Here is a 21,295-nt window from a genome sequence, read left to right on the forward strand (position 1 = left end):
AAAGATTATGTTTATTTTGGAATCAGAATCAGAATCACATGTCACACAGAGATCAAACCATACAGTGAATTTACCATTTGCATCAAATCAAATCAGTGTGGACTGAACTGGGCAGCCCACAAGTGTCGCCATGCTTCTGGTGGTGCTAACATTGCATGCTCACAACTCACTAACCCTAACCATATGTCTTTGGAATGTGGAGGAAACCGGATCACCCGAGAGGAAACCCACGCAGTCATGGGGAGAGCATACAAACTCCTTGCAGACAGTCATGGGAATTAAATCCTGATCTTATAGCCAGTGCTGTAAAGTGATCACTGTGCTACCATGCACACCTAGGTTTTGGTATTCAGAAAAGAGAATCAAGTAATGATAATCAAATGAACCTCAGGGTAGTATCTGGTTATATATACAGCACGTACTTGGACAATAAATTTACTTGAACTTTGAATGTAAGTCCAGTTGGCTTTTATGTGCCAAATAATGAGATCTAGTTGCAGTATGCATCCCTCTTCCTGAACGCACAATAAATTAAGCCCACATGAAATTTCTCTCTTGAAATTTTTCTCGAAGACTCAATGTGCTCCAAAAGAAATCAAACAGGGCCATGCTTGGTTTAGATATTCATTGTCCAACCAAACAAAAATTGCACTGTTGTGGCAACGGATTTAGAACAAGTTTGAGACCTACAAAAGAATCTTAACCAATTTGGCATTTTTTGTAAAATTCGTGAATATTCGCTGCTTATGATATTGGTCTTTTTGTCACTTATTAAACCATTGGATTGGCTGAGAGTAATGCAATTGAGTCTCAGTTATTTGAGAATTCTCTGCAAGAGTGCTGTTAGCATTGTACTTGGCTCTTTGTGGCAACTTTTTTCTGAACTTTCTTTTGCACATTGGTTGTTTGTCCATCTTTGTGTGTAGTTTTCCATTTGATTCTATCATGTTTCTTTACACCTACTGTGAACATCTGCAAGAAAATTAATGTCAGGGTAGTATTTGGTGACATTTACATAATTTGATAATAAGTTTACTTTGAACTTAGTCAAGAAAGATTCTTCATGACTTAAAATCATTTGTTTCTTTGCAGAACCCAAGGAGTTACTTAATGGACGGGTTGTGGCAATTGTATTGCTTATGACTGCTGTAATGACAATACTGCTTATGAGCTTAATTTTCCGAAGGTAATTTCATGACCAAAATATTTATTGCGAGTACTTCCTGGTGTATGGACCCATGCCCATCATGACAAATTCTCACTGTGATTCCTTTCCTGAGATTCTGGCACAAATTCAATACAAAGCTGGCAAGATACAATCTGCACCCAAGAATCATCTTGCCAATCTTCCTTCAAAATTGTGCCAGCAGATACAAACTTAGTGGCCACTTTATTAGGTGCAGGAGGTGGGTAATAACGTGGCCATTGAGAGTAATTTCATGATTTTAGAGACATTCATGCAGAGGAGAATAAGGCAGGCACACAAGGATAAGGGTCCCAATGCAGGAACGTGGGATTAGTGTAGAGTGGCTCAAAAATCAGCATGAACTTGGTGGGCTGAGGGGACTGTTTCTGTGCTGTACAATGAAAAAGGATTACCAGCCCTCCAAGTTCAACAGGGAAGCTCAAAGAATTAGGTGAACCTGCATAATTGGCAAAATAAACTTATAAGATTATTTAGCCTCTAAATAACTTGTACAGCCCCACTTATTTTTTGGGCTTAGGAGGTTATTGAGAGAAAATAGTTTTTGAGGAATGTCTGACCCCAAAGGCAATTACTAACAGATTAAACTTTCACCATTGCTTAAAATTTCAGGATACTGAAATCACCAAGTCTTTTAAAATTGTGGCTCCCTGAAAGCTTCCAGGATTAAGAAGCAATTTAGATATTGTAAACACTACCAAAGACATGAAGTGCCCTACCTAGTAACAGATTGTTTAATATCCTCATGAACTGGACCTGAAAAATGACTTGATGGGAATTAGGGAATTCAATTTTGTGTTGCTTAATAAATCTGGCATAAAAAGCCAGTCTCAGTAACAGTAAACAGCAAACGACATTGCAATCAGAGAAATTCATTGAATTACGTCCTTTAAAAAAAAATCCGCATTCCTTGTCTGGTCTCATGTTGTTGACTCCAAACCCCTTCTTTGTTAAACAACAGTCTTTATTGAATCATGATTAAATTTAAAAAAACAAATGAATCAAATTCTTCCTCCTTGCCTCTGTTGTCCAGATCTAATTTTGTCTCATCTATTCACCTTTGCCAATTTTCTCCCATAACCTTGTATTCAGAAGGTATAGAACCTTTGTAGCGTAGAATTCTCCGGCTGCCTGTCTTTCTCTAATCCTTTGAAACAATGGCTATGAACTGGCCTGAGGTCTCAGGGACACAAGAGATTCTACAGATGCTGGAGCAACTCATGAGATGAAGGGTCTCAGCCCGAAACATTGCCTCTTTATGCCTTTCCATAGATGTTGCCTGGCCTGCTGTGTTTCTCCAGCATTTTGTCTAAATTCCCATAGGCTTCAGCATCTTCCTTCACCACAAGGTATCATCTTCTTCATCTGGACTGTTGCAGAAAGGATTACTGCAAGACAATTAAGTGTGATTGTCTCGTTGGTAATCTCATCTTAACTCCGGAGAACTGAGATCAATATGGTGGCAATGTGGGAAAGTGTGAGCCAGACTCTCCACACTCTCCACACTCTGAAAGTAATTGTCGCTGCCCAGAAGAATGCGGTAGAAAAAGATACTGAACCATATGCAAGTTACATATTCATGGAAAAGGGTGGAAATTCCTTTAATTGAATATAGAATTCTCAAGAAAAGGGTGATCTTGACTTTACAAGATTGTATTACAAGTATGTTGGCAAGTATGGAGCTATTGTATATCTGTCCTCTAGGTTAAAAAAGAAACTGAAGGAGGACAATTTCTGTTGGACTGCCAATTAACTACTACACCATCTTGCAAACTCAAGATCTTCTATCTAGTGGTAGACAGATACATTAGGGACATTTAAGAGATGCTGAGATAGGCACATAAATGATAGAAGAATTGAAGACTACATGGAAGGGAAGGGTTAGATTGATCTTAGAAAAGGTTGGAAGTTCGGCACAACATTGTAGGCCAAAGGGCCTGTACTGTGCTGTAATGTTCTTTGTTAGATCTCACTTTTGTAAAATAGTATATGCAAAGTAGTTTAAAATGTTGAGCAACAAACAAGATGCTAGAAGAACAGGCTGCATCTGTAGAGTGAAATAGACAGTCAACATTTCAGGTTGAGACTCCTTGTCCAGACTGAACGATAGAGGACAGATAGCCGATATAATAGGGTGAGAAGAGAGAACGAAGGAAGATCTGGTGGTAATAGATGGATCCAGGTGAAGAGGAGTGATAGACAAGTGGAGGAGGAGAAATTAGAAATGGAGCTGGGCAGTCATAAACTGAGTTCCATCAGCATCTCACGAGGAATTCTGCAGATGCTGGAAATTCAAGCAACACACATCAAAGTTGCTGGTGAACGCAGCAGGCTAGGCAGCATCTCTACGAAGAGGTACAGTGGACGTTTCAGGCCAAGATCCTTCATCAGCATCTCGTTTGTTGCTCCAGATGCCAGCATATGCAGTCTTTTCTACCTTCAGTTGAAAATGTGAATTGATTGATATATCTATAATTGCTTAGGTACAAAGACTTCATATTCAGACAAGTTCCTGATCCTCAGAAGAATTTCAAAGAATTGTTTGAAGAATACAATGGTGATTTTCAGGTCGGTGGACATTAATAAAATGCTTTCTATTTCTCTATTTTTTAAGAACAGGACTATCTATCTGTTAAGGACATGTTACAGCCATATAACACATTGGTATGAAAACATTTGGTGTATTGGATAACCCTGCTGACAGGAAGGATGAAATTGAACTGGAGAGGGTCCAGTGGAGGTTCATGAGAATGACCCCAGGAATGAAAGGGTTAACATATGAGGAACGTTTGATGGTTCTGGGCCTGTATTCAGTGGAGCTTAGAAGAACGGGTGGGGGCTATCTTGTTGAAACCCACCAAATATTGAAAGGCTCAGATAGAGTGGATGCAGAGAGGCTGTTTCCTATACTGGGTGAGTCTTAAGCCAGAGGGCACATCTTAAGAAAATTCAAGGACATCTCTTTAGTACAGAGAGGAGGAGGAATTCCTATAGCCTGAGGATGGAGAATCTGTGGAATTTCTTCCGCGGACGTCTGTGGAGCCCAAATTATTGGTGTTGTATATTCCATATTTCAGTAGTATTTGTGTAATATTGTAAATATATTGTTTAAGGATTCTTGTTTGTTTAAATAATTAATTGCAGGTTATATATAAAAATAAGTGAATTGCATACATTATGATGATAGCACATGTGTGCAGCTTGTTTAAAGTAAACACTAAGTTTGACTCACATTTTAGACTAATGTCTTTTAATTAGTTTGATGTTTGGTAGTTACTAAACATACCAATTGAGTATATTTAAAGTGAAGGTCAATAGGTTCTTGATTATTAAAGGTGTCAAACGTTACATGAAGAAGACAGGAGAATAAGGTTCAGAGGGATAATAAATGAAAGGGCAGAGCAGACGCAATGCACGGAATGGCCTAATTATGCTGATTTCTTATGGTCTTCAAAAGAGATTTATTAGAATGTTACCAGGGCTGAAGGGATTAGTTATAAGAGAAGGTTGGACAGGATATGACTTTTTTCCTTGGACCATAGGAGACTGAGAGGTGATCTCATAGAGGGGTATAAAATCATGAGAGGCATACAGTACTCTCTCAAATTCTTATGCACATACAGTGCTATAAAAAGTATTCACCCCACTTGGAATTTTTCAAGATCTACAACTTTGAATCACAATGGATTAAATTTGACTTTATTGGTACCGATCAACAGAAGACTCTTTTGTGTCATAATGGAAATAAATTTCTCCAAATTGGTCTGAATGTTTACAATTTTTTTTTAAAAAAGTGATTGCATAGTTAATCGTCCCTTCAAGTCTGTATTTAATAGATGCACTTTGGCAGCAATTTGTAGCCTTAAGTTTGTGTGGAAAGATCTCTATCAGCTTTGTACATCTGGACACTGCAATTATTTCTCATTCTTCTTTACAAAATTGCTCAAGCTCTGTCAGATTGCATTGGGATCGTGAATGATCAGCTCTTTTCGAGTCCAGCCACAAATTCACAGTTCGATTGAGGTCTAGACTCTGACTTGGCCACTCCAGGACATTAATTTTGTCATTTTTAATCCAATCTGGTGTAGCTTTGGCATTATACTTAGGGTCATTGTCTTGCTGGAAAACTAAGTCGCACTCTCCTGCTAAGTCACAGTTCTCTGATGGACTGCATCAGGTTTTCCTCCAGGATTTCCCTGTATTTTGCTGCATTCATTTTACCCTCTACCTTCACAACCTTCCAAGGCCTGCTTACGCCAAACATTGATTTTAGTCTGATAGCCAAAAAACTCAATTTTGGTCTCATCAGACCATAGAACCTTTTCACATGCCTTCTGGCAAACTCTAGCTAAGATTTAAGGTGCTTGGAAGTAGGTATCGAGGAGATGTCAGGGGTAAGTTTTTTTACACAGAGAGTGGTGAGTGCATGGAATAGGCTGCTGGCGACGGTGGTGGAGGCAGATGCAATAGGGTCTTTTAAGAGGCTCCTGGATAGGAGCTTAGAAAAATAGAGGGCTATGGGTAAACCGAGGTAATTTCTAAAGTAAGTACATGTTTGGCACAGCCTTGTGGGCTGAAGGGCCTGCATTGTGCTGTAGGTTTTCCATGTTTCTATTTCATGTAAGTTTTTTTTCAACAGTGGCTTTCTCTTTGCCATTCACCCATAGAGCTGGTGAAGCAGCCAGGCAACAGTTGTTGTATGTGCAGTCTCTCCCATCTCAGCCACTGAAGCTTGTAACACCCCCAGAGTTGTCAAGGTTCTCTTGGTGCCCTCCCTCACTAGTCACCTTCTTGCACAATCACTCAGTTTTTGAGGACAGTCTGCTGTAGTCAGATTTACATGTGTGCCATATTCTTTCCATTTCTTGATGATTGTCTTAACTGTACTCAAAGGGATATTCAGTGACTTTGAAATTTTCTTTTATCCATCCCTTGACTTGTGCTTTTCAATAACCTTTTCACGGAGTTGCTGGGAGTGTTCTTTTGTCTTCATGTGTAGTTTTTGCCAGCATTCTGACTAACCAACAGTTGGACCTTCCAATCAATTGAAACACACAGGTGAACTCCATTTAATTGATTGTGACTTTGAAAACCAGTTGGCTACAGAAGTGATGATTTGGTGTGTCATATTAAAAGGGATATTTATGCAATCAATTATTTTGTGGTTTATATTTGTAATTAATTTAGATCACTTTGTAGAGATCTGTTTTCACTTTGAGATAAAAGTCTTCTTCTGTTGATCGGTGTCAAAAAAAGGCAAATTAAATCCACTGCAATTCAATGTTGTAAGACAATAAAACATGAAAACTTTCGGGGGGGGGAATAATTTTATAGGCACTGTATATAGAGCTAGGGTGCCTATGGTTTTTAGTCAGTAATGTTGTAATTTATTGTATTACACTGTACTGTTGCTGCAAAAAGAAAACAAATTTCATGATATCTAAGTGATGAGAAACCCAATTCTGATATGGGTCTCTATTGTGGACTGAGAGTGGGAAGGGGGCAGGGAGAGGGGAATCATGGTGGGAAAAGGGGAAGGGAGAGGGGAGAGAGATATTCTGTAATGATCAATAAACCAATTGTTTGAAATCAAATAACCTTGCCTGCTGTGTTACGCCTGGGTCTGTCTGCACCCACGTCACCTCTTGCCCTGCACTCCTTCTCTGCCACTTGTCCCACACCCCTCCCGTGACACTCTACCTTTACAATTCCCAAAATCCTTTACTCCTGCTAGATCTACAAACTTGCTCTCTGCTCCAAGTTGACAAATGTAGTACCATGCAAAAGTCTTAGGCACCCTAGCTATTTATATGTGCCTAAGATTTTTGCACAGTGGTGTAGATTGGACGAATGCACACAGTCTTTTCCCCAGGGCTGGCAAATCAAGAACTAGAGGACAGTAGTCTGTGGGAAAAGATTTAATAGTAACCTGAGGGCTAACTTTTAAAAAAAAATCAGAGAGTGTTAGTTACAAGGAATGAGCTTCCAGAGGAAGAAGTTGAGGCAGGTGCAAAAACAACTTCCAAAAGTCAGTTGGACAGATACATAGATTGGAAAGTTTTAGAAAGGTATGGGACAAACAAAGGCAAATGGGATTAGTTTGGGTCAGCATGTTAGTTGGTACGGAACAGTTGGGCCAGAGGGTGTCTTTCTGTTCTGCATAACTCTATGACTAAGTGGCAACACAAGCGTCTGATTGGTCTATTCCTGGTAGCCTCCTTCATCTCATCTTTTTTGGAGCTGCCATTCCAACAACCCCTGTCGGAGTAATGTGACCAGAAGAACTACAGTGGTTGAAGTAGACAGCTCATTCCCGCCTTCTCAAGGACGGTCAGGAATTGACAAATAAATATCATCCCCACCTCCGATGCCCTTATCTTGTTATTAAATAATTAAAAGAAAGGTCTATTTTTGAGTGCCAAGCTCCCTGGCCACTAGAATGAACTGAAGAAGATATTAATACAATTTTTCCTTGCTCAACAGAAATGGCTTGGCTATCAGATACCAACTTCTAAATATGAAGAATGTTCAACGGTTGTCATTGAAGAACGCACAAGACCTGAAGCACAAGTTAAGAAATGTTCTTTTTCCATCACAGCAGACCTATTCACAGCTGAAGATTATCGTCATTCCACGTGTAAAGCAGTGGACCAGATTTCTTAATTACCAACTTCTCTTGCTTAATATAACCCTGAAGCAGGGTCTTAACCAGAAGTATCAACAATTCCTTTCTCCCCATAAACGCTACTTGACCACTGAGTTCCTCCAGTAGATTTTTTGTTTCTTCATCAATATCATCTTTATTTATTTGTACTACATACATTGAAACATGCAGTGAAGTGCATCATTTGCATCACATCAAGTCAGGGAAGATTGTACTGGACTTTAAGCAGCAACATAGAAAATATAGAATGCCCACAACTCACTAACCCTAATCTATGCATCTTTGGAATGTGGGAGGAATCATGCAACAACTGGGGGAAACCCACATGGTCACAGGGATAATATACAAACTCTTGAAAGACAGTGGCGGGATTTGAACACCAATCGGTGATTGCTTGTGCTACAACGCGATTCGCTGATGGCAACGTTACCATGCCAATTGTCATTGTCAGTAAAGATTCCTCATGACCAAGGTTGCTGAGCTGAAACGTTAACATAGATTGCTGAGTAATTTCAGTATCACTGATTTTATTACAAATGATTCTATTTAGGTTTCTTCTCTGAGAGCAATAAAAATGAACGAAGATATTTCAAATTTCATCAGCTGCATCTGTCGAAACTCAGCCTCATTCCTTCAGATAAGACGTTTCTACTTGCTCCCTTTGTGATATAACCACAGACAGATAATGACTGATCAACAATGTGTCATACCAAATAATTTTTGTTCTATATACAGTGCATGCATTGCTTCACAACTGTGAAAATAGATAAGGAAATATTGAAAAAAAAGAAATAATAAGCATATAGTTCTAACTATTTTTATATTTCTTTACTGATAGTTTTATCTGTTTTTATATAGTATGAAATGTATGATTTTATTGAAGAAAAATAAAAGAGATGTCCATTTAAAACAGACGCAGAGAAAGCTATTTAGCCAGAGGGTGGTGAATTTGTGGAATTTATTACCACAGGCAGCTTCGGAGGCCAGGTTGTTAGGTGTATTTAAAGCAGAGATTGATTGACCACAGTATCAAAGGTTATGGGGAGCAGGCCGGGGATTGGGACTTGGCGGGGTGGGGGGGGGGGAAGAAAAAGGATCAGCCATGATTGAATGGTGGAGCAGACTCGATGGGCAAAAGTTATGAATGTTATGGAGTGTTATGATGAGGTTGTATAAGGCATTGGTGAGGCCGAATCTGGAGTATTGTGTTCAGTTTTGGTCACCAAATTACAGGAAGGATATAAATAAGGTTGAAAGAGTGCAAAGAAGGTTTACAAGGATTTTGCCGGGACTTGAGAAACTCAGTTACAGAGAAAGGTTGAATAGGTTAGGACTTTATTCCCTGGAGCGTAGAAGAATGAGGGGAGGTTTGATAGAGGTATATAAAATTATGATGGGTATAGATAGAGTGAATGCAAGCAGGCTTTTTCCACTGAGGCAAGGGGAGAAAAAAACCAGAGGACATGGGTTAAGGGTGAGGGGGAAAAAGTTTAAAGGGAACATTAGTGGTGGCTTCTTCACACAGAAAGTGGTGGGAGTATGGAATGAGCTGCCAGACGAGGTGGTAAATGCAGGTTCTTTTTTAACATTTAAGAATAAATTGGACAGATACATGGATGGGAGGTGTATGGAGGGATATGGTCCGTGTGCAGGTCAGTGGGACTAGGCAGAAAATGGTTTGGCACAGCCAAGAAGGGCCAAAGGGCCTGTTTCTGTGCTGTACTTTCCATGGTTCTATGGTATGGCAAATGACCTAATTCTGCTTCTGTGTCTTACGGTCTTATAAAGACAAGTGTAAAGGGAAACATTAATTTTGCTCATTGCTTAGAATAAACCTTATTACCTTATATTCCATCTGGGTAGCCTCCAACCTGATGGCATGAACATTGACTTCTCTAACTTCCACTAATGCCCCACCTCCCCATCGTACCCCATCCATTATTTATTTATATACACACATTCTTTCTCTCACTCTCCATTTTCTCCCTCTGTCCCTCTCACTATACCCCTTGCCCATCCTCTGGGGTTTTTCCCCCTTCCCCCTTTTCCTTCTCCCTGGGCCTCCTGTCCCATGATCCTCTCATATCCCTTTTGCCAATCACCTGTCCAGCTCTTGGCTCCATCCCTCCCCCTCCTGTCTTCTCCTATCATTTTGGATCTCCCCCTCCCCCTCCCACCTTCAAATCTCTTACTAGCTCTTCCTTCAGTTAGTCCTGACGAAGGTTCTCGGCCTGAAACGTCGACTGCACCTCTTCCTAGAGATGCTGCCTGGCCTGCTGCGTTCACCAGCAACTTTGATGTGTGTTGGTTAGAATAAAGGATGGTTTGTATTCATCCCACGTGCATAGGTTTTGAAGTAAGACAGGTGCTTCCATGGGCTGTTGACATTGAGACACAGGGATCTCCATTCATTTTCGTATTGAGTTTCTGGAATTCTCTGCCCTTGAGTTTGGTGAAGGCATGACCGTTGGATATATTTATGATGGAGATATATACATATTTGAAAGATTGAGGAATTGAGAGTTATAGGTACAGAAGGGGTGTTGAGGCCAGCATAGAAGAGCTATGATCATAGTGAATGGCAAAACAGGCTTCAGCGGCCTGGTAGCCTTCTGCTGCTGCTTTTTTCTTCTGCTTTGTGTGCCCCTGCTCTGTTGATCAATAACAGTCCAATCATTGCCAAGAATTGGTGAGAATGTCATTTTACTTCTCCAAGGAGATCTCAGAATATCCTCAAATCATTCTTTTTATCCTCTTGCTAATGTCTGACTGTGTCAGGGTTCAGAGGACAATCCTTATGTCAGGATTTTGGTATTACCAATGTAGACAATATAGCTCATCCTCTGGAGGTGACTGAGCACAAGGAACAATGCTGGGAATGCTGGCCTGGAAGAGAGAACGTTGCCTTTGGTTTACCAATCCTGACAATAGATTTGGAAAATGTTATTTTGACAGCATTGGGTGCATTTCCGCAGGTGCTTGCTCAGGATTATCCATGGATATCTGAAGGTCAGAGATTACTACAGATCCATACACTGTAAAGTCACTGCAGGGTTATGTAGCCTTCGACTTTTGAAACCATTCTCCTCAGTTGGATGAACGGTAAACTGGCCTGATGAAACCTGTCAAATATTGATAGGCCTCAATAGAGTGGATAGGGAGAAGATGTTTCCTATTATGGGAAAGTCTAAGACCAGAGGGCACAGCCTCAGATTAGAGGGGCGTCCTTTTAGAATAGAGGTGAAGAGAAATTTCTTTAGGCAAAGAGTGGAGAATCTGTGGAATTTGTTGCCGCAGATGGCTGTGGAGGCCAAGTCTTTACATATATTTAAGGCAGATAGATACTTGGATTCCTGATTAATCAGGGCATGAAGGGATATGGGGAGAAGGCAGGAGATTGGGACTGAAAAGGAAAATGGATCATCCATGATGAAATGGTGAAGCAGGCTCAATCGACCAAATGGCCTAATTCTGCTCCTAATTCTTCTCTTATGGTCTTATGGCGACAGTGGTGGCATGAAGGTGATATTTTGCAAGGTCATAAATTGAGTACTGAATGTCATGAGATAGGTAAGCTGGCAACATGGACATTTAGGAGTAGAAATAAAGTAATTATATTCAGATAGGTAGATGGGTAGATCATCAAAAATCATGGGCAGATACATACTGATGGAAATCTAATCATCATTGCACATCAAGGAGTAGTTGCTTGTTCATTAGCAGTTCTTCAAAGCTGTGGTGTACTTTACTTAATTCCAGCAATACCACTTAAGACTATTAGACATAGAAGAAGAATTAGGCCATTCAGTCCACCAAGTTAACTCTACCATTCCATCATAGGTGATTTAATATTCCCTTAAAAATGATGTGCAGCCGTTGAAAGAAGTGGAGCATGGATTGGTCCAAATTGTTCTTGTATTCTAAGGGGTAATTGAGAGGAGAGATTCAACAAACCAGGGATCTGTTATTTTTAATGAGACAACCAAGTGTCAGTTTGATTGAAGTCTTCAATTTGGTAAGCAGAAAGAGAGAAAAATATTTCCAATGATTGGGGAATGAAGTGAATGGGTGACCATTTTAAAAATAAGAGAGCTTTCAGAAGTGTCAATGGGAAGCAGTTGGACACAATAAGGAGGATGAATTGTCTTCCACAAATAGCTTGATATTTAATTTTAATTCTGAGATTAATAAATTTGTTGACTTAAAGTATTAAGTGCAGCAAGCACAAAATGCTGGAGAAACTCAGCTGGTCAGGCTGAAAGGAATAAACTGTCGACGTTTCAGTCCAAGACCCTTCATTGGGTCTCTTTATTTCCCCTTTCCATAGGTGCTGGCTGACCTGCTGAGCTCCTCCAGCATTCTGTGTGTGTTGCTCTGGATTTTCAGCATCTGCAGAATCTCTGTGCTCAAAAGTATTTAGTACTCTGGATAGAATCACTGACAAGCCTGGATCTCTTGACTGGCAGGACAGATTCTTAGAGCTAAAAGCTCTCCTCCTGCCACAATATATATGACTGGAATTATTGTCCAGTCATTTATTGATTATATCACCAGTTTGATCACCAATCAGAGAATAGTAGCACAGAATTGACCAATGGGTGAATCAGGTGTACCTCAAAATCATAAACAGAAACAGTATGGTGTATTGAGTTGGGGTGGGGTCACTGGTATAAACCAGGTTCACTAGATGAAAGAACCCTCTGTTCCTTCCATTTCAGCAGGTCGTGAGTGAGGTGAATTTGAAAGCATAGAGACATTTCTCTTCATATTTGTGAATATGACATCATTTGATACCAATGCACTTTGGCCTTACCACGTAGAAGCTCTATATTAATCTGTAGTCAAATTTATTATTAGCTTTTCATTTCAGAAAGAGAGTTTACTTGTAAAAAATGACAATGTGTATCCTTAATAAGATGGACTTGAATTGCCTTATATTCTCTGTAATTTTCTAATAGCTATCTTTGATATGAAATGTACTGTTAAATTTACTACACAGTGTTTAAATTTTTTTCTACAATGTGCAATTATTTATTTTTTAAAGCAAATTGTACCATCATAGCTTTCTTAAACATTGTACTTGATTTTTTTTCCTATGGTAACATATTCATTAAGATAGTGGACTAGCTAGTTAGCCTATCATGTGGCAGCAACTCAATGCATAAAAGCATGCAGGCATGGTCAAGAGGTTTGGTTTTTGTTCAGACCAAACTTGAGAATGGGGAAGAAATGTGATCTACGTCACCTTGACCATGGAATGATTGCTGTTGCCAGCTAGGTTATCTCAGAAACAGCCGATCTGCTGGGATTTTCACACACAACAGTCTCTACAGTTTACAGAGAGTGATACAAGAAACAAAAAGCACCCACTGAGCAGCAGTTCTGTGGGCAAAACCCCCTAGTTAATGAGAAAGGTCAGTGGTGAATGGCCAGACTGGTTCAAGATGACAGAAAAGTGACAGTAACTCAAATAACCACGCCTTACAGCAGTGGTGTGCAGAACAGCATCTCTGAATGTACAACACCTCAATCCTTGAGGTGGATGGGCTACAGCAGCCATAGAAAGAATACCTTGTGCATCTAATAAAGTGGTCACTGAGTGTACGTTAAGATTATTACACAAATTTGGAATGAGGAGCTCAAGTCAGTAAGATTAGAAAGTCACTGATGTTCTTCACAGACGGACAACTTCTAACTTTACCTATTGTGATCCATTTGAAAATCCAGATCTAGCAGATATGATTGCTTTTAAATACTGCTTAAATTTAAAGGCAACTAGAATTAAACTATAAACCAGGTATTTTAAATGATTAAAATCAAATCAACTGAAATTCTTTAGTGATTAGCATTCACCTAGGCACCAGCAAAGGATTGCAGGTAGGCAATGGGGAGTTTTCCACTGCATTAAAAAATTATTGTCACTTTGCTTTCTTTGTTTTTCATTAAATGCCTTTGGGATCTGCAAATGAAGATGTATGAAAACTGCAAAACCATGGATGATTTGGAAAGAAGAAATTCTCAATGATTTGTGAAAATGTCATAATGCATTAAATAAATGTTTTCTCAAAAGCTGAGAGAATGTGCGTGTAATTTTGTTAAATACTTGAGGCAAATAATTATTGCCAAGATTAGTTTGCTTTCATAAAGGATAAATGACGAGGCTCATCAATCATTTGCCTTTATTTCTACAAGAACACAAAACGAGGTATAGAACAGGATAGGCCGAAAGGTTCTTTAGGCTCCCTCAGCCTATCTAAAACAGGGGTTCCCAACCTGAGGACCACGAACACCTCAGTTAATGGTAGGGGTCCATAGCATAAAAATGGCTGGGAACCCCTTATCTAAAAAGGCTGTGGCTGATCTGCCCTTGCTAGCTCCAACTTCAAGCCCAACCCATTTTACTCTTGATCCCTCAACAGTCTAAAATTCCATTTCAACCTTGAACGGAAGGGTTAACATAGGAACATTTGGGGGTTCCGGGCCTGTAGTCACTGGAATTTAGAAGAATGAAGAGGAAGCTCATTGAAACCTATCGAGTATTGAAAGGCCTAGATAGTGTGGATGTGGAGAGCATGTTTCCTATAATGGGAGAATTGAGGAGCAGAGCGCACAGCCTCAGAATAGAAGAATGACCCTTTAGAACAGAAATGAGGATGAATTTCTTTAGTCGGGGTGATGAATCTGTGAAATCTGTTGCTGCAGGCAGGTGTGAAGGCCAAATCACTGGGTATACTTGTATACTGGGTATAAGTGGAGGCTGATAGATTCCTGATTAGTAAGGGTGTTAAAGGTTATGTAGAGAAGGTTTGAGAGGGAAAGTAAATCAGCCATAATCGATTGGTGGAACAGACTCAATGGGTCGAATGGTCTAATTCTGCCTCTATAACTTACATATTTAGTGACTCTACCTTCACAGCTCTTCAGAACAGAGACTTTCAAAGATTCTTATTTTTAAGGAAGGGAATTCCTCCTCATCTCTATCTTAAGTTCCTCATCCCTTATCCTGAGACTTTGCTTTCCTAGCTTCTATCTCCCAAACTTATGTGCATTTCATTAAAAGTTTCCCATCATAGTATAATCTTCTTATTGCCATCTCCCCAGGTTCTAGGGCAGCAATTTTCAGTGATTTCTAGAAAAGAAGATTCTTTCAGTATAACTAAACAGCAACTTGTACATCCCCAGCATGTTACCTCTATTAAACGGAGATGTGCAATCTTCTTTACTTAATACCTGTTTAAGGTGATGGACTGATCAACAAAGTGCTGGCCAGTGATGTAGTGGCATCCCTACTGGACATCGAGGCGAGTGGTCCTGGGTTTGAATGCGTCCAGCTCCTTGCACGCTTTCCGTCTGTGCTGGGTTGAGCGTCGAACTAGCAACTCACAGACAAATGCTAAGGAAACGACAAAATGTTCCTACCTGATGTGCTACAAGACATGGAGAGGTAAAACAACTGATCAATAAAACCTATTTTATTTGATGATTTTCACTAGTCAGCTGGTTCCCAGTTCACCCTTACTTTTTTTTTAGATTATGAAGACACGTAGTCCTCTTTTATTGTCATTTAGTAATGCATGCATTAAGAAATGATACAATATTTCCTCCGGTGTGATATCACAAAACATAGGACAGACCAAGACTGAAAAAAACTGACAAAGCCACATAATTATAGCAGATAGTTACAACAGTGCAACAATACCATAACTTGATGAAGAAGTCCATGAGCACAGTAATGTTCAAAGTCTCTCAAATGTCCCACATCTCACGCAGACGGAAGAAAAACTCACCCTGCCACGCCGACCACAATCTGAGTCTGAGTCATCCAAAAACTTCGAGTTCTGATCAGCTCTCCGACACCGAGTATTGAGTGTCATCTCTGTCCGAACGATTCAACCTCCTTCTCGGTCGCCAAAAGCAGGCAAGGCTGGGGATTTTGAGGCCTACCCTCGGAAAGATTCCCGACCACACAGTAACGAGAGCAGCGAATGAGCGTTTCAGAAATGTCTCCAGCTGTTCCTCTGTGCTTTCATGTCCATTCTCCATCAAATCAGAATTGTCCATGGCCCCTATTTAACAGATACGATATCATTTTTCACCGGAGGGCTGCACATGCACAGGCGTGCCGCCATCTTCTCCTCCCCCACAGAAGGCTTCAGACCTGGAACGTTAAATGTTTTATCCTTTCACAGATGCTCTCTGACCTGAGATTTTCCAGCATTTCCAGCTCTCATTTTGCTCACTAATAATGCTAAAGACATTATATTGGCACATGTTGGATTGTCAATTTCAACTGGAATGCTGCTCAAACCTGGGTTGCTCTTCTGTCTCGTGATGCTGATGTTTAGGCAGCCATGGACTGGGCATAGACAGAAAATGGAGTAGGACTGTTTAAGCAAAGCACCACACTGTCAAAATGCTCTTGAGTCTGTAGATTGGTCTAGCTAGTGGGATGCCTGTGGCTCTATCCTCCCTGATGAGCTTCCAGGCTACATTCTGGCACAGATAGTCAATGAGCAACACAGTGCAGAAACAGGCCCTTTGGCCCATCTAGTCCAGGCTGAACCATTATTTTGCCTAGTCACCACAGAACCACACCATAGACCTCCCATCCATGTAATTATCCAAATTTCTCTTAAATGTTGAAATCACATTCCCACACTCTTAACACCCTCTGACTGAAGATGCTCATCCTCAGTTTCCCTTTAAATATTTTATCTTTCACCCTAGCCCTATGACTTTTCGCTCTAATCTCATCAAGCCTCAGTGGAAAAACACTTTTTTCGTTTACCCTATCTATACGCCTCATAATTTTGTACAGTCTTCCCTCATTCTCCTGCACATGAGGGAATAAAGTCCTAAGATATTCAACCTTTCCCTATAACTCAGGTCCTCAAGTCCCAGCAACATCCTTGTAAATTTTCTCTGCACTCTTTCAACCTTATTGTTCTCTTTCCTGTAGGCAGGTGACCAATACTGCACACAATATTCTACATTAAGCTTCACCAACATCTTATACAACTTCCCTGGTGGCTGTATATAGTAAGATATAATACCCTAGAGACACCGAAATGGATACTCCAGATTTTCATGAGATTTCGGAGCAAAACAGAAAATCTTCTGTAAAACCTGTATAAAAAAAACACTTCAGTTTTGTTATTATATTCAAGAGATTCTACAGATTCTGGAAATCCACACACAAAATGCTAAAGGAACTCAAAAGATCACGCAGCATCTATGGAAAGGAATTAAAAAGTCAGTGTTTCGGGCTGAGACCCTTTATCAGGACACTTTCTATATTGACTTTCAGGACTGCCGCAAAGTGGTTTGCAGTCATTAATGTGTGGTCACTACTATGATTTAGGAAATAAGAAGCCCCAGTTGTACACTGCAAGAATCTGTAAATAATTTGCAGTAAAATGTTGATAACTTCTTCTCTCGTTCCTCCCTGTGCCTCATTTGGCACATCGGGCGGCAACTGTGCCATTTCTTCAGCGTTTCTTTTTTTTAACAAGGACAAGTTGCTAGCTGGACACTCAAACCAGTACGAATGGAAAGTGTTCAATTTGCTGGTTGGATTCCATCCCCAAAGAAGTGATATGCCACAGATAACTTGCTATCTACTTGTTTGATAATCACAATGACTCAGCCTCTGACACTCCAACTTTCTCCCTTCCCTTTCAACATTGTTGTTGAGTGCCGTCGAGTCATTGTCGACTCATGGTGAACCTATGAATAGTGTAGGGTTTTCATGGCTAGGTGCGGAAGTAGTTTGCCAGACCTTTCTCCCCTGCAGATACTGTTGCTGCCCAGGTTGGTACCCGGCCGGATTCGAACTCAGGACCGTCCACCTCGAAGTCCAGTGCTGATTTCCATTTCCCAGGGTCCCATTAGACTGACTGGGTCCATCTTTTGTGTGATTTTTAAATTGTGCTCTTTATGCTTATCATGTGTTTTTTTTTAACTGTAGCGTATCTGGAGTAACAATTGTTTTATTCTCCTTTACACTTACGTACTGAAGAATGACAATAAACAATTTTGAATCTTGAATCTTTCCTGCATCACCTAGAAAACCAAGGGGGGTGGTCATACTCATGTCATGCTTAGCAGAATGCTATTACAGCTTGGACTTTGAAATTCTACATTCAATTCTGTTGCCACCTAGAAGAAGTTTGTTTGTCCTACCCGTGAACACGTGCATTTCCTCCAGGTGCTCTGGTTTCTTCCCAGATTTCAAAGAAGTACCGATGAGTAGGATCGCAACACGCTGGAGGAACTCAGCAAGTCGGGCAGCATCCGTGGAAACGATGAGTCAACGTTTCGGGCCGTTGTGTTGTGAGTGTTGTTTTTGACCCCAGCATCTGCAGATTATTTTGTGTTTCCGATGAGTAGGTTGATTGATCTTTGTGAATTGTCCTGTGATTAGGCTAGGGTCAAATGGAAGGATTGCTGGATGGTGTTGTCATTGGGCCAGAAGGCCTATTCTGCGCTGTATTTCTAAATAAAAATAAAAATAAAAACTAACTGGGTCCCCATTCTAGGTGCTCTTTTTCATCTCACTAGGACCCAGTTCTGGGTTCTCTGGAAAATTGATTACACTGCTGTGTAACAGCTGAAAAGGACAATTGTGTTAACTTATTAAATAACTGACATAGCGCATTGAATTATGGTCTTACGGTCTTATAAGGCATAATAGTCGAGAAAGTCTGCCAATTGAATACGTCCCACATCCTAAAGACATGCAGATGAGTAGCATTATAGTCATACAACATGGCAGCACTGTAGACTGTGGTCCCTCTCCACCATGCTTATCTGGTGACTGTACCAAGCTTTAATGCACTCTTTATTACAAATTCCTGCACCTTATCTCATGCATTCATATCTTGCTAGTTTTGGACTGAACATAAGCAAAAGGTTTTTATTGCTGACCTAAAAACCTATTTCATCATTTCAACAACTCTCAGGTCTTCTGCTTCAAGCCGATAAGAACTCAAGCTCGCTTCCCTCCCTTTTTTGACACTTGCCCCATTTCAGTTGCATGCCACCAAATTCTGAAGCATACTGGGATTATCAGAGTCTCACTGTGCACTCAGTGGCCAATTTATAAGATACCTCCTGTACCTAATAAAGTGGTCACTGAGTGTATGTTTGTGGTCTTCTGCTGCTGTAGCCCATCCACTTCAAAGTCAGTGTGTTGTGCATTCAGAAGTGCCCTTCTGCACAACTCTTCCTGTCAGCTTGAACCAGTCTAGCCATTCTCCTCTGGTCTCTTTCATTAACAAGACGTTTTTGCCCACAGAACTGCTGCTCAGTGGATGGTTTTTGAATCATTTTTCACACCATTCCCTGTAAACTCTAGAGACTGTTGTATGTGAACATTCCAGGAAGTCGGCAATTTCCGTGATGTTCAAACCACCCCATTCAGCACTGAAAATCATTCCGCAGTCAAAGGCACTTAGGTCACATTTCTTCCCCATTCTACTGGTTGGTCTGAACTTCTGAACAATGTCTGCAGGCTTTTGTGCATTGAGTTGCTGCCACATGGTTGGCTGAATAGATATTTGTATTAACTAGCGGGTGTACAAGTGTACCTAATGAAGTGGCCACTGATTATGTATCGAGCTAGTTTTTAATGCCGTAAAAACGTTATGGATAATTTCCCACTTCTTTTTAAAATAACCCAGGAGCTTTAATGCTCAGCAAAGGAAACATGTCTCATTCAGAAGATGTAGATTCTGACAGTGTGGCACTACCTCAGTGATGCACTGGAATATCAGCTTTCATTTTTGTGCTGAGGTCTCTGGGGTCAGAATTGAATTTAGATTTCAAAGCAAGTGTACTTCCAAATGAGTCGAACTGCACCATGAATTTCACCACTAGATTCAAAAACATGAAATAAAGATGGAAAATACAACACTTAAAAACAGGTTCAGGTGTAAACTAATTTTTAGAGATACAGTAAGTTATCAGGTCCTCCAATGGGCCTACGCTACCCAATTACACCTATGTAACTTCTTCCTATCATTGTGAAGCAGAATTCACCAAGCACTGGATTGTTCACCCACTAATAAGGAACATGAGGTGAGTTTAGATCATCACAAGACAGGTTAGTTTTACCCTACTGATGACACTGGAAAACAATCTTTTTCAGAAGTATTGCTTTCTCAGAGTTTATTTTTTGTTTATAATAGACTGCTTGAAGCTGAACACAAATATAATTTCAGACTATTTGTATCACGTAGAAATTTGGAGAAACAAGATATTAACTTTTGTTGAATATAATGCATTTAATTACATAGCGGTGTAGATGCTTTGCTAAAAATGGTTTGTCGATTTTCATTTGTACTCAGTGTCTGAGGCTTCTCGCTTAAGTGTCCAACAATAATCAGCCAGCATTGATGGCTTCCAATTGCTTTGATACCGTTAATCCATGACGGCAATGTCCTGGTGAAACCTTTCACCATGCTTGTCACTGACAGTGCCAAGACTTGCAGGGAAGAAGTCTAAATGGGAATGCAGAAAATGATCTTTAGTGACATGTTGCACTTCATGGTTTTGTATGCTTGAGCATTTTTGTCAACCAGCTGCACATATTTCAGTCCTCTGTAGTTGCCCAGAAAATTTGCAGCAACATCCCTGAGTGCCTTCCATGTGATTTTCTCCGGTCCCACTAGAAGTTCTTTGAATTGCCCGTAATTGACGACCTGTTTGATTTATGGACCAACAAAAAGCCTTCCCTAATCTTGGCATCAGTTATTCTGACTTGAATTATGAATTGAAATAAAAACTAGGTGTTTTCAAAAAAATGGGGCATGACAGGAAAACGTCACGGCGATTTTCATGATCAGCGCCCCAAAATCCATAAGGTACTTCCAAAAGTATTCAGGAAGCAAAATCTTTGTTGCCTAGTGTAATGTATTAATGTAACAGTAAACCTGCTCAGTGCGAGAGGAACCACAGGTTCAGGCACTTGGTGTATATTGGAACACTAATACGGTCATACAGCGGCAAAAATTGAACCCGGGGTTGCTGGCGCTGTAATAGCGTTATGCTAACAGCTATGCTACTATGCCACCCCTCAATCCTGGTTCCTTCTCCTCCATTCGATCTGTTTCTGCGGAACGAAAATGAATATTGTAGTATCAACCTATTCACTATCTCATTGCATTTTGTGAAATAGGTGTGTGGAGATCTCAAACAAGAGAAAATCTGCATATGCTGGAAATCCAGGCAACACACATAAAAGGAGTCTCGGCCCGAAACAATGGCTGTACTTTCTTCCCATAGGTGCTGACTGGCCTGCTGAATTCCTTCAGCATTTTGTGTGTATTGCATGTACAGATCTTTCTGTTTCTTCATGCAAGCATGGAATGAGCTGCCGGCAGAAATAGTGGATTGGGGTTCAATTGCAAAACATTTAAGAGAACTTT

General features: G+C 40.3%; 1 protein-coding gene across 2 annotated transcripts in view; it reads left to right on the top strand.

Annotated features, from left to right (window-relative positions):
* LOC140200035 (interleukin-13 receptor subunit alpha-2-like) overlaps positions 1-13,936 on the top strand; it is a 100,613-nt gene extending 86,677 nt beyond the window's left edge. For both annotated transcript variants that reach the window (XM_072262686.1, XM_072262685.1), the window contains 3 exons: positions 1,093-1,186; positions 3,688-3,772; positions 7,688-13,936. In XM_072262686.1, the coding sequence (XP_072118787.1) occupies positions 1,093-1,186; positions 3,688-3,772; positions 7,688-7,867 (359 nt within the window). In that variant the 3' untranslated portion in view covers positions 7,868-13,936. The remainder of the gene's footprint in view (positions 1-1,092; positions 1,187-3,687; positions 3,773-7,687) is intronic.
* The last annotated feature ends 7,359 nt before the right edge of the window (positions 13,937-21,295 follow it).

Source organism: Mobula birostris, chromosome 7, assembly GCF_030028105.1.
Source record: "Mobula birostris isolate sMobBir1 chromosome 7, sMobBir1.hap1, whole genome shotgun sequence".
In the NCBI taxonomy this organism is placed as follows: Eukaryota; Metazoa; Chordata; class Chondrichthyes; order Myliobatiformes; family Myliobatidae; genus Mobula; species Mobula birostris.